The 14,185-nt window shown below is 42.7% G+C and overlaps 1 protein-coding gene across 4 annotated transcripts in view; it reads right to left on the reverse strand.

Annotated features, from left to right (window-relative positions):
* MAP2K6 (mitogen-activated protein kinase kinase 6) overlaps positions 1–14,185 on the reverse strand; it is a 132,295-nt gene that overhangs the window by 40,486 nt on the left and 77,624 nt on the right. For all 4 annotated transcript variants that reach the window (XM_067715408.1, XM_067715409.1, XM_067715411.1 and 1 more), the window contains exon 2: positions 2,776–2,842. In XM_067715408.1, coding sequence (XP_067571509.1) covers positions 2,776–2,842 — 67 coding nt within the window. The remainder of the gene's footprint in view (positions 1–2,775; positions 2,843–14,185) is intronic.

A 14,185-nucleotide genomic window follows, 5' to 3' on the forward strand; every position in this document is an offset into this window, starting at 1 on the left:
AAATCTGTAGGACCCAGGACTAGGCAAAGGGTTCTTAAACTTGTCACCAAAAACATAACACATAAGAGGAAAAACTGATAGATTGGACTTCATCAAAATAGAAAGACGAGGGCTTCCCTGGTGGCGCAGTGGTTAAGAATCGGCCTGCCAATGCAGGGGACACAGGTTCGAGCCCTGGTTCGGGAAGATCCCACGTGCCGTGGAGCAACTAGGCCTGTGCACCGCAACTACTGAGCCTGCGCTCTAGAGCCCGTGAGCCACAACTACTGAGCCCGCGTGACACAGCTACTGAGCCCGCATGCCTAGAGCCCGTGCTCCACAAGAGAAGCCACCGCAATGAGAAGCCCGCGCACCGCAACAAAGAGTAGCCCCCGCTCGACGCAACTAGAGAAAGCCCGCGCGCAGCAACGAAGACCCAGAGCAGCCAAAAATAAATAAATAAATAATTTTTTTAAAGAAATAGACGAAAAGACCCATTACAGACTGGGAGACAATGTTCTTGAATCACATACCTGACAAACTCTGTGCATCTAGGATATATGAAGAACTCTCAAAACTCAACATAAAAAAAAAAATCTGATTACATAATAGGCAGAGAAGTGCACAGACATTTCACCAAAGAAGATATAGGGATGGGAAATAAATGCCAAAAGTATTGAACAGCCATTAGAGAAATAAAAATTAAAACTTCAGTGATATCTCACATCTACCAGAATGGCTAAAATGAAAAGCAGTGATGACACTGACAGGGATGCAGAGAAAGTGGGTCATTCATACATTTTTGGTAAGAATGTACATGGCTAAAATCACCCTGGAAAATACTTGGCAGTTCTTTCAAAACTAAAAGTGGACTTACCATGTGACCCAGTAATTGCACTACTGGACCTATATCCCAGAGAAACAGAGACTTGTTTCTATGCAAGAACTTACACATGAATGTTCACAGCAGATGTATTCATAACACCTCAACTGGAAACTACTTGTATCTCCTTCAAAGGCTAAAGGGTTTAACAAACTGTGGTATATCCATACCATGGAATGGCAGTCAGCAACAACAGAGAATAAACTATGGATACATGCGATAACTTGAATGAACCTCAAGGAAATGACGCTGGATGAAAAAGGCCAGTCTCAGAACGGAGACGCATGATTCCATGTGCACCACAATCAAGAAGTAATGAAATGGAAAAGGAGAGCAGATCAGTGCTTGCCAGGGATTAGGGACGGCAGGGGTGGGGGCAGAGGTGGGGAGTAAAAGGAGAGGGTCTTGTAGTGCCACACACTCGGGTATCTTGATTGCGGTAGTCGTTATGCAAGGCTGCACGTGTGATACAACTGCACAGAGCGACACACACACACACACACACGAGGGCTTGTATTGCTGGTGAAATGTGAACACGTTCTGCGGTTTGCACCAACACCACTTTCTTGGTTTTGATGTGATACTAGGTTTGTGTAAGATGTTAACATTGTGGGGGACACAGGTGGGGGAAGGGTACAGGGGACTTTGTACATTTCTCTGCCACCTCCTGTGAATCTACAATTACTTCAAAATGAAGTTTTAAAAGTGTACCCCCTGAAGTCCCGTATAGGGAAGCCACATGTTTGATCCTAAGCTCACGAGAAGAAACCAATCAGAGAGGAAAAGTTACTAATTACATAGTTCATAGGTCCAAGGGAAGAAAAATAACCAGAGGGACCGAAAAAAAGAAAAAAAAAAGAGAAAAAGAAAGAAACGCCAGTCTTGGTAGTAGATATGGAAAGAATTCCTCCTGCAGATCCTCATGAAAGGAGCACTCTCACTTGAATTTGGCTCCACAGTCCAGGGCGCTGAAGAACAGCCCTCCCCTCTGCTCCGTCCCTAGAGGTTCTTCAGTGGAAAGTGTGTTTACGTGGTTGCATAAGATGCAAGGACCAAAGTCTTACAGAACATGATCATTTTTATTAGCACATTCCAACACCAGGGGTGCACTGTGTGATAGGGAATGATCATGGTTAAGGTCGGAAACCTCTACAAAGGGAGGTGCTTTTTTATAGATGAGCAGAAGCCTGAAACATTTAAGTTTCCTCTCATTGTACTTGCTGTGCTTTTATGGTACCTCTGCTGTAATTGTTTTTCTTGGAATTTCCATTCCTCCCATGCAGATGCTTTGATAGGTGGTCATACCCCCAGCTAGGCAGGAAATACCCTCCCCACCCAACAGAGAGACAAAGAGACGAGGTGGAGGCTCCAGGAGAGGGTGCCCTGCTTCACCGGGACCCGGGCTCCCTTAGGGATCTGGGCCAAAGGCTCAGCTAACAAAGGAGTGGTCCTTCGTCTCATGCTTGTCTTCTGTTTATATGGGCAGGATTTGGGTGGCAGGATGCTGAGTTCTCACCAAATACCATCTTTCTACCTCAAACCAAATTTTATAGTAGTGGCTCTCTCAGGGGTTTGCTTGTTTGCTCAGATCTATATAGAAAAGGCAAAAAGTCCATGTCCAGTGACCTTTTTGGATTTACATAGGACCCCATCTGCTGAACGCATTTGTAGAATTTTTAACCAACTAGCAATGAGTTCAAAGCTACCCATTCCATATCGACTGACCGACTATGATTTTTTTTTTCGGGTCTCAGAACAGTAAGTACTTGGCTTCCTCCTTTAAAGGGCTCTCCTTTCTAACAGCTATCTCCATAGTTAAGGTATTGCTCACCAGTCCAAAAATGAACTCCCATTCCCTGGAAATCTGTAAAGTGCAAGCATTTGGATTAAGGCGATGATCCTGCCAGACTTACGTGGAACTGGTCTGAGGTTGTTCAAATGCTTCTTTTGGGATTTTAAGGCCAGGGTTTCTCTTCTTGCCTGTTGGGAAAGATGGAAGAATAAAGTTAAGGTCTGAATCACAGCATGAGAGCAGGGACAGAGACTGCAGCAGAGAAAAAGGACAGAACTGGGAACGCAGGTCTCATTTCCACATTCAGAACTCCACTTCCTACCAGGACGGCCGTGAATGACACGCACCAGTCACCAGGCTGAGCAGAGCCTCCCAAGTGCAGACTGAGATCACGGATGCGGTTTTTCACCAGTGCAGGGTGCAGTGTCAGTATAAGGCTGCCAATCCTCTTTACCCAGGAAGACCTGCCCTTTTTTCCCTGCTGGGAGTTCGGCATTCCAACTTCTTCTTCATTTTCTTGTACACAACAATGGTAATGGTAGACGGTGTTAGTTACAGGATTTTTTCCTTTATAATGTCAGTCAGATGTACCCACACTTCTCTTAGTATACCAGAGTTTTCTAAATTGATCTTTGATTAGCTGACAGAGTTAACCATGGAGGTAGAATAAAACATACTTTCCCACTGTTCTCCCCTTCCTCTTCTCAACCACCTGCCGTAAGTTAAAACACCTAAGCGAAGGGTAGGGTAATACTTATTTACTTTTTCCCCATTCCAAAAAGGATTATGATAAGAGATGGGCCCATGCAAGGAGGCTGTCACTTCTTTGGGGGCAAGATGGGAACATAATGTGTTTGTTCATCATCCCCGGGCTGAAACCACAAGAGAGCTTCGCTCAAATACTTTTGTTGATGGTTTAAAAGAACAGACTGAAAAATGACAGCTCAGGAAGCGATAAGAGAATCCAGTCTTGTAAAGGCTCGGGATTTTCCTCATCTAAGGACATGCTGTATCTCTTCATGCTTAGCAGGAAACGCCAGAGCAGAGCTGGATACAACACCCGTGGGCTTACATTCTTTCTCACCTCTTCTCCACGTTGCAGGGAGCACTACAGAGCTGACACACACCCTGCTTAAGGCTCTGAGTAGAGATCTGCAGCTGCATAGAAACTGCAGAAGTCATATTCTGTAGCCTCTTGCAGGAAAATGACATCCAAAGACTTCAGTGACTGCTCACCATCAGAGAGCCAGCAATGACCCAGTCAGAATCAGAATCCAGGCCTCCAAACACTCAGGTGGGAACTCTTTCCTCTGTGCCACAATGGATGAAGTTTAGAGGTGACCAGAGAGAATGAGGTAGGGGAGTACGGGGTTATGAGTTTTTAAAAACCAGATTACAGGGGCTTCCCTGGTGGCGCAGTGGTTGAGAGTCCGCCTGCCGATGCAGGGGACACGGGTTCATGCCCCAGTCCGGGAAGATCCCACTATGCCGCGCAGCGGCTGGGCCCGTGAGCCATGGCCGCTGGGCCTGCACGTCCGGAGCCTGTGCTCCGCAACGGGAGAGGCCACAGCAGTGAGAGGCCCGCGTACCGCAAAAAACAAAACAAAACAAAAAAACCAGATTACATCCAGTTCCTTCACTCACCAAGAGACCTCCAGGGTCACTTTTCATCTGACTCTTGATATCCTCAACTATAAAACGGTGTAGTAACATCAATGCCTACCATATCGGACTGATGTGAGAACCATGGGATAACACATATGAAAGAGCAATGAAATTATAATCATTTTAAAAAAACAAGCTGCACAGTCTCATAAAAGAAAATGAGTTATTTAAGAAACTCAGGAACAGGGACTTCCCTGGTAGTCCAGTGGGTAAAGCTCCGCGCTCCCAATGCAGGGGGCCCGGGTTCGATCCCTGGTCGGGGAACTAGATCCCGCATGCATGGCGCAACGAAGATCCCACGTGCCGCAACTAAGACCCAGCACAGCCCAAATAAATAAATAAACATTTAGAAACTCAGGAACAGAATTGGTATATTATCATAGTCCAGTGTAATGTGTAATTGTGATCTTTCTCTCTATGCCTTCAAAATCCAGAAATCTAGATCAATTCTGCCAAGTTGCACAAAGCCAGGAAGCAACATGCTTGGCAGTAACCAACACAGAGAAAGCCTTTCAGACCCACCTTCACTGAGTGACGTTAAGTCAGAAAGAGAAAAACAAATACTGTATATTAATGCATATATGTGGAATCTAGAAAAATGGTACAGATGAACCAGTTTGCAGGGCAGAGATAGAGACACATGTAGAGAACAAACATATGGACACCAAGGGGGGAAAGTGGTGGATGGGTGGGATGAATTGGGAGATAGGGATTGACATGGATACACTGATGTGTATAAAATAGATAACTAATAAGAACCTGCTGTATAAAAAAATAAAATTCAAAAAGAAAAAGAACCACCTTCATCGTAACAGGTCTTCTCAGTTCTCTCCTCATTTGGACTTACCTATGCGTTTTACAAAAATTCAAAACTCACCATTTCCCTTCCTATTCCTGGAGCTCAGATGGCCATTGAGCACATGTCACTGAGTTAGTTATTGACAATACACAGAGCTGTACTATGCTGGATCTGATTGTGAGAATCCAAGTAGATAAATGGCCTAATTCCAACAATTCCCATCCATGGGCCTCAGGCAATACATAGGGAAGGCTATTTTAAATGAGATACTCTAAGGAAGAATGAACGAGTTTGACTTGTCTAAACATCATGCAGATTCTAACACAGGTGACAGAGAATTCAGGTAATCCGGACAAATACAACCCTGTAGTTCTCCCAGATAAAACGAAGCAAAATGAAACTAAAATATATTTTTCCTGCAAAAAAGCCTCCCCAGATGCCATTTACGCAAGCCGCAAGCAAACGTTACTCTTAAGTTCCTGCATCTCTCTTCTTCATTTCTAACTCAGCTCTTACAAGATGGATGTCAAGAGAAATACCTATTTATGGAGGAAAACACCTTTGAAAAACTTTAATATAGCAGTGAATTATTACACCATAGGAATTAATTATTCATAGTTCATTAATAGCAATCGACTATTAAGCTATAACTAACAAATCATCAAAACATCTATACGAAGAAATAGCAAAAGAAAGAGAGAAAACTTTTGGCACGGAGACTAAAGAAAGAAATGACCCAAAGAACAATAAAGTCTTCTAGGTGTGGGAAAAGAAGACCCCTGGTTCTCCTCTGACAAAAAAAAAAAACAAGAAACAGAGTTCCAGCAGACACAAAACCTAGTTGAATCACCATTAGAAAACACCCTGCCTTCATTTTTTAACAGTAAATAAAACAAAAATCACAAAGGCACGCACCAACATTCCATAATTCACTTACTTGACCATCACTGGAAGAACAGCCCCGTAAAAGACCAGCAGAGGTACCTCTAATAAGGGTTTCAGGGCTGCTGCGAGAGCGAGCAGAAGAAAACCCCAGAGAAGGCTGCTTTACTCGGAAGACGGCGCTTCAGCGGAGCAAAACGGAGCTGCACAGACTCCACCCCTCCTGCAGTGCCGATCACCCCAAACCTCTGCAAGTTTATCGTTCCCAGGGAAACTCCCACTTCAGGAAGGGAGAGTCGAAGTGGGTCTGTTTGAACACCAAGGTGTGACATTAAGCATTAACCAGACTTGGAGGAGTAAATCTATAAAGTAATTCTGGATAGCACAGCGTTCTCCAGCTTTTCTGTAAATGCCTCTTTCATTTCTTAAAGAAAGGAAAACAATATGTGATCAGTTTCCAGCTGTGTTTATTTCAAAGCAATCTGTTCCCCTTGGCAAGGCTGCCAACACCTGACTGTTAACATTTAACACTGTGTTAAAAAAAAAATTAAGGAGAGGCAGCAAAGTGAATAATAAAACTAAGTGGCCAACTATGATAAGTGGCCTTTTTGCTTGACATTCAAAAGCAAAAATGAAAAATACGTCAGAAAATAGGCTCTATGTTATGTCACATGCTAGTAACAAGCCTTCTCAGAAGGAGAGAATTCTGTATACGTCTGCAGATCTCAACCAGCTGTGCCCTCTTATTGGCACAATCTGCAAAGGGTAAAAACCTCCTTGGCCTGATGGAGCATATGTGGTACCATATTACATCAGCCTGTGTCACACCCATGCCTGTTTTCTCCAAAAATATTGTAGTCCCACTGCACACATGTATTGGCAAAATTCATCTTAAACCAAAGCCTTTCCCCAATGGCACTGGGGAAAAAAAGAAAAAAAACCTTGCCAGCAGTTAGAAAATATTTACCAAGCCACAGAAATGTTCACCAGCTCTGACCGTACCGAAAATGATGGGGTACACAAGACATCTTGCTGGGCACCGCTCAGAGAAGCTAAGCACAAAGGGCTTCTCTCATGTGCCTTATTACATAAAACAGAAGATCGCGCTCCAGCGCCAACCCAAACAGCAAGAGAAACCAGAGGGGTGGAATCCGGAGGCTCTCCTGACACCTAAATGTTTGTCAGCCTGGCCAAGGGTCCGGGAACATGATTATGAGGGTTTACGATTATTGACACAGCTTTACAAAGGGATGACTTTGCTCCCGGCTCCAAATTTATTTTAAAAATCTGTTTCCCAACGTGAATGGGATTTCCAGCCAAGTAACTGGCAACCTGAAGACCCTGGCTGCCCTTGCCTTCATACTTGTATCTAGGCTTCAGTTCCATGGGTAGCTGGCACTAAAGGTGGCGGAGAAGTGTCATTAAATGTTATTAAGTCACAATGGTCAGATGTAAGGCAGCTCACAGAGCAGGGCAGAGTGAAGGGAGAACAGAGAGCTGGCTTAACAACAGTGACCCGGAAGTGGACACAGAAAATTCCCCCAAACCACTGGATCTCACCCACCACTGAGACTTCCACCAGGATGCCAGATTTCTTTGGAATTACATAAAATTTAGAGAAGGAAAGCTGCAAAGTTCATTTGAAAACGTGCAGTCATTTTTATTTCAAGGCGGCAGATGAATCTCCTGAAACGACAGCTTTACCTCCGTGTCCCTGGGCTCAGGGGCTCCAGTCCTCCTGTGGACAGGAGCTCAACCTTCTAATTTCAGCCCGTTTATCACACGCCCCACAGAACCTTCCCAGACCTCCCCAGACATACTTAAGGAGCACAGGCCACACCCACCAGCTTCCACAGGCCGGCATCTCAAACACAATACGAATTCAATGCAACTTCACTCAACTCCCAGTATTTTAAACTGTCCACTCTACCTAAGATAGATCTCCACGACCGTCTTCCACTTATATTCCTCATACCTTGTCTCACAATCTCGAATCACTTCTGCATTTATGTGTTCGTTTTTGAATCTACTTATTACTTATTTATTATCTGTCTCACCCAGAAACGTTCAGCTACAGCAGCAATTTTGCCCAGGGCTTGTACACCGTCAGTATTTGTTGACGGAACATTTGTTGTTCTTTTCTCAGCTGTTTTGAATTTTGGTATTGAGGTCTTCAAAAATAATTTTAAATAGTGTAGTCTGTAAAAATATTGAATCACTATGTTGTACATCTGAAGTTAATATAATATTGTATATCAACCATAATTTTTTTTAAAAAAAAGCACAGAATGGAGTAGAAATAGTTCAACCCTGAGCATACGTAAGAGCTCGTTTTAAGTCCCCGCCGTGCCACTTAACACTGGGACCCTGAGGATGATTCTGAAACTCAGTTTCCACAGCGACAAGCTGGAGACGAGACTCTGGCTGCTGGGAGATTTAGTTGGCATAACCTACGGGAAGGAGTCCAGCACACAGCAGGTACCCACCGGATAGCAGTTTCTTTTCTCCCTTCCACGTTTGTGCTTACATTTTTAAAATAGGAACGAAACAGAATGTCCCCTCTGTGGGCAGGTTATTTCTTCAAATGCCATCTCTGTTCTCCCCCTCCTGTGTTATTTATGTGAAAATGACATTTTCAAACATCTCATCGATCGTGAACCGTATTCTCTTGGTTCCCACTGACTATGGGAATTGTTTAAGCTCTATAGGATCAGGATCTCTGAGAGCAAACCCTCAGAATCCATATTTTTTATAAAGGACTTCAATTTTTGAGAGCAGTTTTAGGTTCACAGCAAAACTGAAGGGAAGGTACAGAGATTCGCATATACCTTCCTGTTCCCATACATGCAGAGCCTCTCGCGTTAGCGGCATCCCGCCAGAGTGGTGCATTTGTTACAAATGACGCACCTGTATTGACACATCATCACCCACGCGCTCTTGGTGTTGTACATCCTAGGGGTTTGGATAAATGTACACTATGCATCTATCATTACAGTGTCATACAAAGCAGTTTCACTGTCCTAAAAATCCTGTTCTCCCCCTATTCATCCCTCCTTCCCCCCAACCCCTGGCAACCACTGATCTGTTTACTGTATCTATAGTTTTGCCTTTTCCAGAACATTATATAGTTAGAATCATACTGTGTGTGTGTGTGTGTGTGTGTGTGTGTGTGTGTGTATAGCCTTTTCTGATTGGCTTATTTCACTTAGTAATATGCATTTAAGCTTCTTCCATATCTTTTCATGACTTAATAGTTCATTTCTTTATAGCACTGAATAATATTCCATTGTCTGGATATACCACAGTTCATTAATCCATTCACCTACTGAAGTGCATCTTGATTGCTTCCAAGTTTTGGCAATTATGAATAACGCTGCTTATAAACATCTGTGCGCAGGTTTTTATACGAACGTAAGGAGTGTCACTGCTGTATTGAAAGAGCTAGAGAATAAGACAAACCAATTCCTGTAACATCAGAGAGCATGTGTGATGTGCAGTAAAAGTATCGCACCATGAATACACAGGACGTTCAAAGAGGGAGAGAGAAAATCAGGCAAGGGAAATGAGAAAATACAGTCTCACAGAGGAAGTAGTATTTTACGTGGTCCTTTGATAAATGGTAGGATTTGAGGGTACGTGATGGCTCATTATACTATTATGTCTTCTTTTTATATATATTCAATGTTTCCATAATAAGACATGAAAAGGCAACAGTAGGATTCCAAGGAGGAGGAGGAGGAGGAGCTCACGGTGTGGCGAGAAGGACATTGTGGCGTCTCAAAGGCTGTGACACGGAAAGACTGAAAGATTGTAACTAACAATTTTTAATTTTCAGATTTAGGAAGAGAAGTCATCTATTTTTTAGTAGAGGAGTATCATGCCATGTTGTGTTTTAAAAACAAATGATGTAACAAGATTAATCTACTATCTGCAGGGTGTTTTGAAACTGTGGTACACATGCACACACATAACACCTGCATACACACTCACAGGCCCACATACACACACCTTGGTGGCTTAAGCTGTTGGGTCTTTGCTCATGTTTTCCCTGAAGTGTTATCATCTTTCTCCCCTGGTCAGTTGCAACACACTCAGCTCAAGTGTGTTCTCCTCCAGGAAACCTTCCATAAAAAACATGCAATAAATGTCCCTTATCTGTGTGGCCACAGGACTCTGCACGTTATCTTCCGTCTTCCTTCTTACACTGATTGATTGAACCCACCTGCTCACCCGTCTCTTCCACTAGAAGGCGAGCTCTTCAGAGCCGGACCCCATGCCTTACCCAGGTGCAGAGTAAGCACTAGACCCAAAAAATGAGAGGCAGAGACCACAGCAACTTGGCTAATAAATTTAAGTTGCTTAAACTTCACAGAGGCAAAATCTATAGGCTCTGGTAATTTCCTGGATAAGAAGTATAGAAGACCAGAAGCTAAGCTGTAGTAGTAACAGTGGTAGCAATCTGGCTTTTCCCCACCTAGATAAAATTAAGTAAAAAAGGAAAGTCAGGCCAGTTGGGGTGGGAGGTGGGAGAAGGCAGATAATGAGCTCCAGCCCTGAGATGTGCTAGGGATAAGCTGAAGGAACACCTGGCAGATTTCAGGCAGGCACATGGAGCTTCAGAGAGGGATGGCGGGGGGTGGGGGGGGATATGAAAATCTGTGAGTGACAAACAGAGAAGTAGAAAGTTGAATGAGACAGGCAGAGAAACAAGAACGGGAAGCAGCCTATGTAAGAATATTTTGAGAGAATGAGATGTAAATGAAGAATCAGCGAAGGACACCAAGAATCTCTGGAGGTTCCAAGGAGAAACACCAGCGAGTGCAGAGCAGCACTATCCACTATTCAGAAAAGGTCCTATTTTCAAAGGATGAGAGCACTCCGAGTTTTCTTACAGCTTCCCGGAACTGAAGTTCTTTTTCCAGACCCGGTCGAGCTGAAGTATATGCTTAGTCACGTTAACCATTTGGTGCTGACTTTGTGCTTTTGAAAGAACCTAAAATCAAAGCACAGCCAAGGCCCTCCCGCTGTGGTCTGGGGCCCAGTGAAAGCAGGGGGTGTGCGTGAGGGTGAGGCGGGGAGGGCCCCCCGTCTGTACTCATCTCCTTCCTCGTTTACATGCGGCTTCATACATGAGTCTTATCAAAAGGAAACGCAGTCACAGGGTGTTAAAAATACCGCTTTACAATAAAAATATGGCAGCAGTGGCAAAGAAATTGAGGGATGTGGCTCACCTTTTCAAAATGCATGCTCCATTCTGGTTAGGTTTAAAAATTGCACTTATATTTTAGAGAAAAATATTGAAATGTCTCCAAGTGGAATAATGTGATTCTAGGATATGCTTCAAAATAATATGGGAGTGGGGTGGGGTGGAGATAGAGGTGAAATAAGCTAGTAATTGTCAAAGCTGAGTGATGGACACACGGTGCTCACTATATGTCTGTCTTTGAGTATGTTTGAAAATGTCCAAAATGTAATGATTTTCTTGAATAGCTACTGAATCACAGAAAATTCTCTTTTAATAATTAAAAAAGAGGGATAGTAAGAAGACTGCATTTTTCTCTTGGGAGAAGTGGATTCTTTTTTCCCTTTGGTCTAAGATCACAATAGTTTAAAATTTTTTATTGGAGTAGAGTTGATTTACAATGTGTTAGTTTCAGGTGTACAGCAAAATGAATCAGTTATACATAGACATATATCCACTCTTTTTTTTTAGATTCTTTTCCCATATGGGCCATTATAGAGTATCGAATAGAGTTTAAGATCACAATTTTAATAGCACTGAGATCACCTCCCTTTAGCCAAGGAAAACTACAGGGTCATAATTTTCATTCAACCAGCTGCTTGAAGACTAAGAAGTGCAGAGAAATACAGAGGAAAGTTCTTGATCTATATGTCTTCTAAGAGTGCTACCAGTACAGTCCATCCTGCTTCTCCCCCAGATTTACCTAATTTCTTTTAGTGAGCTGCATTCTACCATGATGTCATTGACCCATGTTGAGGTCACCTTAAAAAGGGAACTCTGGGGCTTCCCTGGTGCCACAGTGGTTGGGAGTCTGCCTACCAATGCAGGGGACACGGGTTCGAGCCCTGGTCTGGGAAGATCCCACATGCCATGGAGCAACTAGGCCCGTGAGCCACAACTACTGAGCCTGCACGTCTGGAGCCTGTGCTCCGCAACAAGAGAGGCCACAATAGCGAGAAGCCCACGCACCGCAATGAAGAGTGGCCCCCGCTTACCGCAACTAGAGAAAGCTCTCGTACAGAATCGAAGACCCAACACAGCCAAAAATAAATTAATTAATTTTTTAAAAAAGGGGACTCTGAAATTCATCTCTGTAAGGTTGTTTTTGATTACCTTATATAATGTCTTCTTTTTCAAAAAATTTTATTTTTTATTGGTCTACAGTTGATTTACAATGTTGTGTTAGTTTCAGGGGTACAGCAGTTACCCCTGATTCAGTTACACATATACGTATAGCTATTCCTTTTCAAATTCTCTTCCCATTTAGGTTATTAAAGAATATTGAATAGAGTTCCCTGTGCTCTACAGTAGGTCCTTGTTGGTTATATATTTTATATACAGCAGTGTGTACATGTCAATCCCAATCTCCCAATTTATCCCTCCCCCCCCCCCACCTTTCCCCCTTTGAATAACCATAATGTCTTCTTTATAAAGACTCTTGGGGTAAAAATATGTGTTACCAATAACAAGAAGAGGTAGTTTCTCCTGTATAATCTCTGCCTATGGATGATGTGAATGTTCCTCTAACGTGTTTCCTTCCTTGGGTTTATGGCTGAAAGGCTTAAGGCCAAACCTGGACTCATATTCATACTCATTTCTGACTCAGTGTTTTTTGTGGCTCTGTTTCTGTCTTACCCACCCTTTTAATAATATTTTATTGTGGAACATTTTATATACATGGGAAAGTAAACAAAACAGTTATAATCAACCTCTGTGTACCTATTCCCCAGCTTCAAAAAATACCGACTTAAGACCAATTTTGGTTCATCTACACCCCACCCACATTCCGAGACATCAAATCATTCCATCCATAACTATTTTATCAAATATCTCTAAAGGAAATTGACTATTTAAAATAACCATCATACCATTATCACACGGAAACAAATAAGTAATTTCTTAATATCTACTCAGTGTTCAAAATTCTAATTGTCTTGTGAAGAGGAGTTGGGAGAGGGGTAAGATAGGAGAAGGGGATGAAAAGGTACAAACCATAGGTATAAAATAAATAAGATACAAGAATGTAATTAATGTATAGGACAGGAAATCTAACCAATATTTTGTAATAACTTCAAATGGAGTATAATCTATAAAAATATCAAATCACTATGTACACACTTGAAACTAACAGAACATTGTAAATCCACTATACTCCAGTAAATAAATAATTCTAATTGCCTCCTTATAAATAAGTAAGATAAATAATTATCTTGTTTATAAATATTCTAAATACTCTTAAATTATGCTGTGTTTGAATCAGGATCAAAATTAGGTCCTTGCTATATAAAAAGCAAAGGGGACTTTCCTGGCAGTCCCGTGGTTAAGACTTCACCTTCCAGTGCAGGGTGTGCTGGTTTGATCCCTGGCTGGGGAGCTAAGATCCCACATGCCTCGCAGCCCAAAACCAAAAAACCAAAACATAAAACAGAGGCAGTATTGTAACAAATTCAATAAACACTTAAAACAAAATGGTCCACATCAATTAAAAAAAAAAAAGCAAAAAAACAAATTAAATGAACAAACCAAACCAAACCAAACATGTAGATACAGAGAACAGAGCAGTGGTTACCAGAAAGGAAGAGGAGAGTAAAATGGGTAAAGGGGGATCCACCCTATGCTGTTGGATGGAAACTAAATTTTGGTGGTGAGCAGACTGCGGTGCACACGGAAGTCAAAATACAATGTTTTAAGATTAGGTGATAGAATTTCTTAGGTCCCTGTCAATCTATAAGCTCTCCCTCCATTTCTTGTTGTCCACCCCTCCCCACCCAATGCGATTACTTTGCTGAAGAAATCTGATCATTTGCCCTATACAGTTCCCCACTAATTCTGAGGGTGCACCTTGTGGGCTTGTGTGCCCCTTTGTTAGCTAGAGTGCGATCAGACGGAAACTCGACTGCTCCGTTTGGCACAGCGGCATCACAGGTGGCCTCACCTGCTTTT

The sequence above is a fragment of the Pseudorca crassidens genome, chromosome 19 (genome assembly GCF_039906515.1).
Source record: "Pseudorca crassidens isolate mPseCra1 chromosome 19, mPseCra1.hap1, whole genome shotgun sequence".
In the NCBI taxonomy this organism is placed as follows: Eukaryota; Metazoa; Chordata; class Mammalia; order Artiodactyla; family Delphinidae; genus Pseudorca; species Pseudorca crassidens.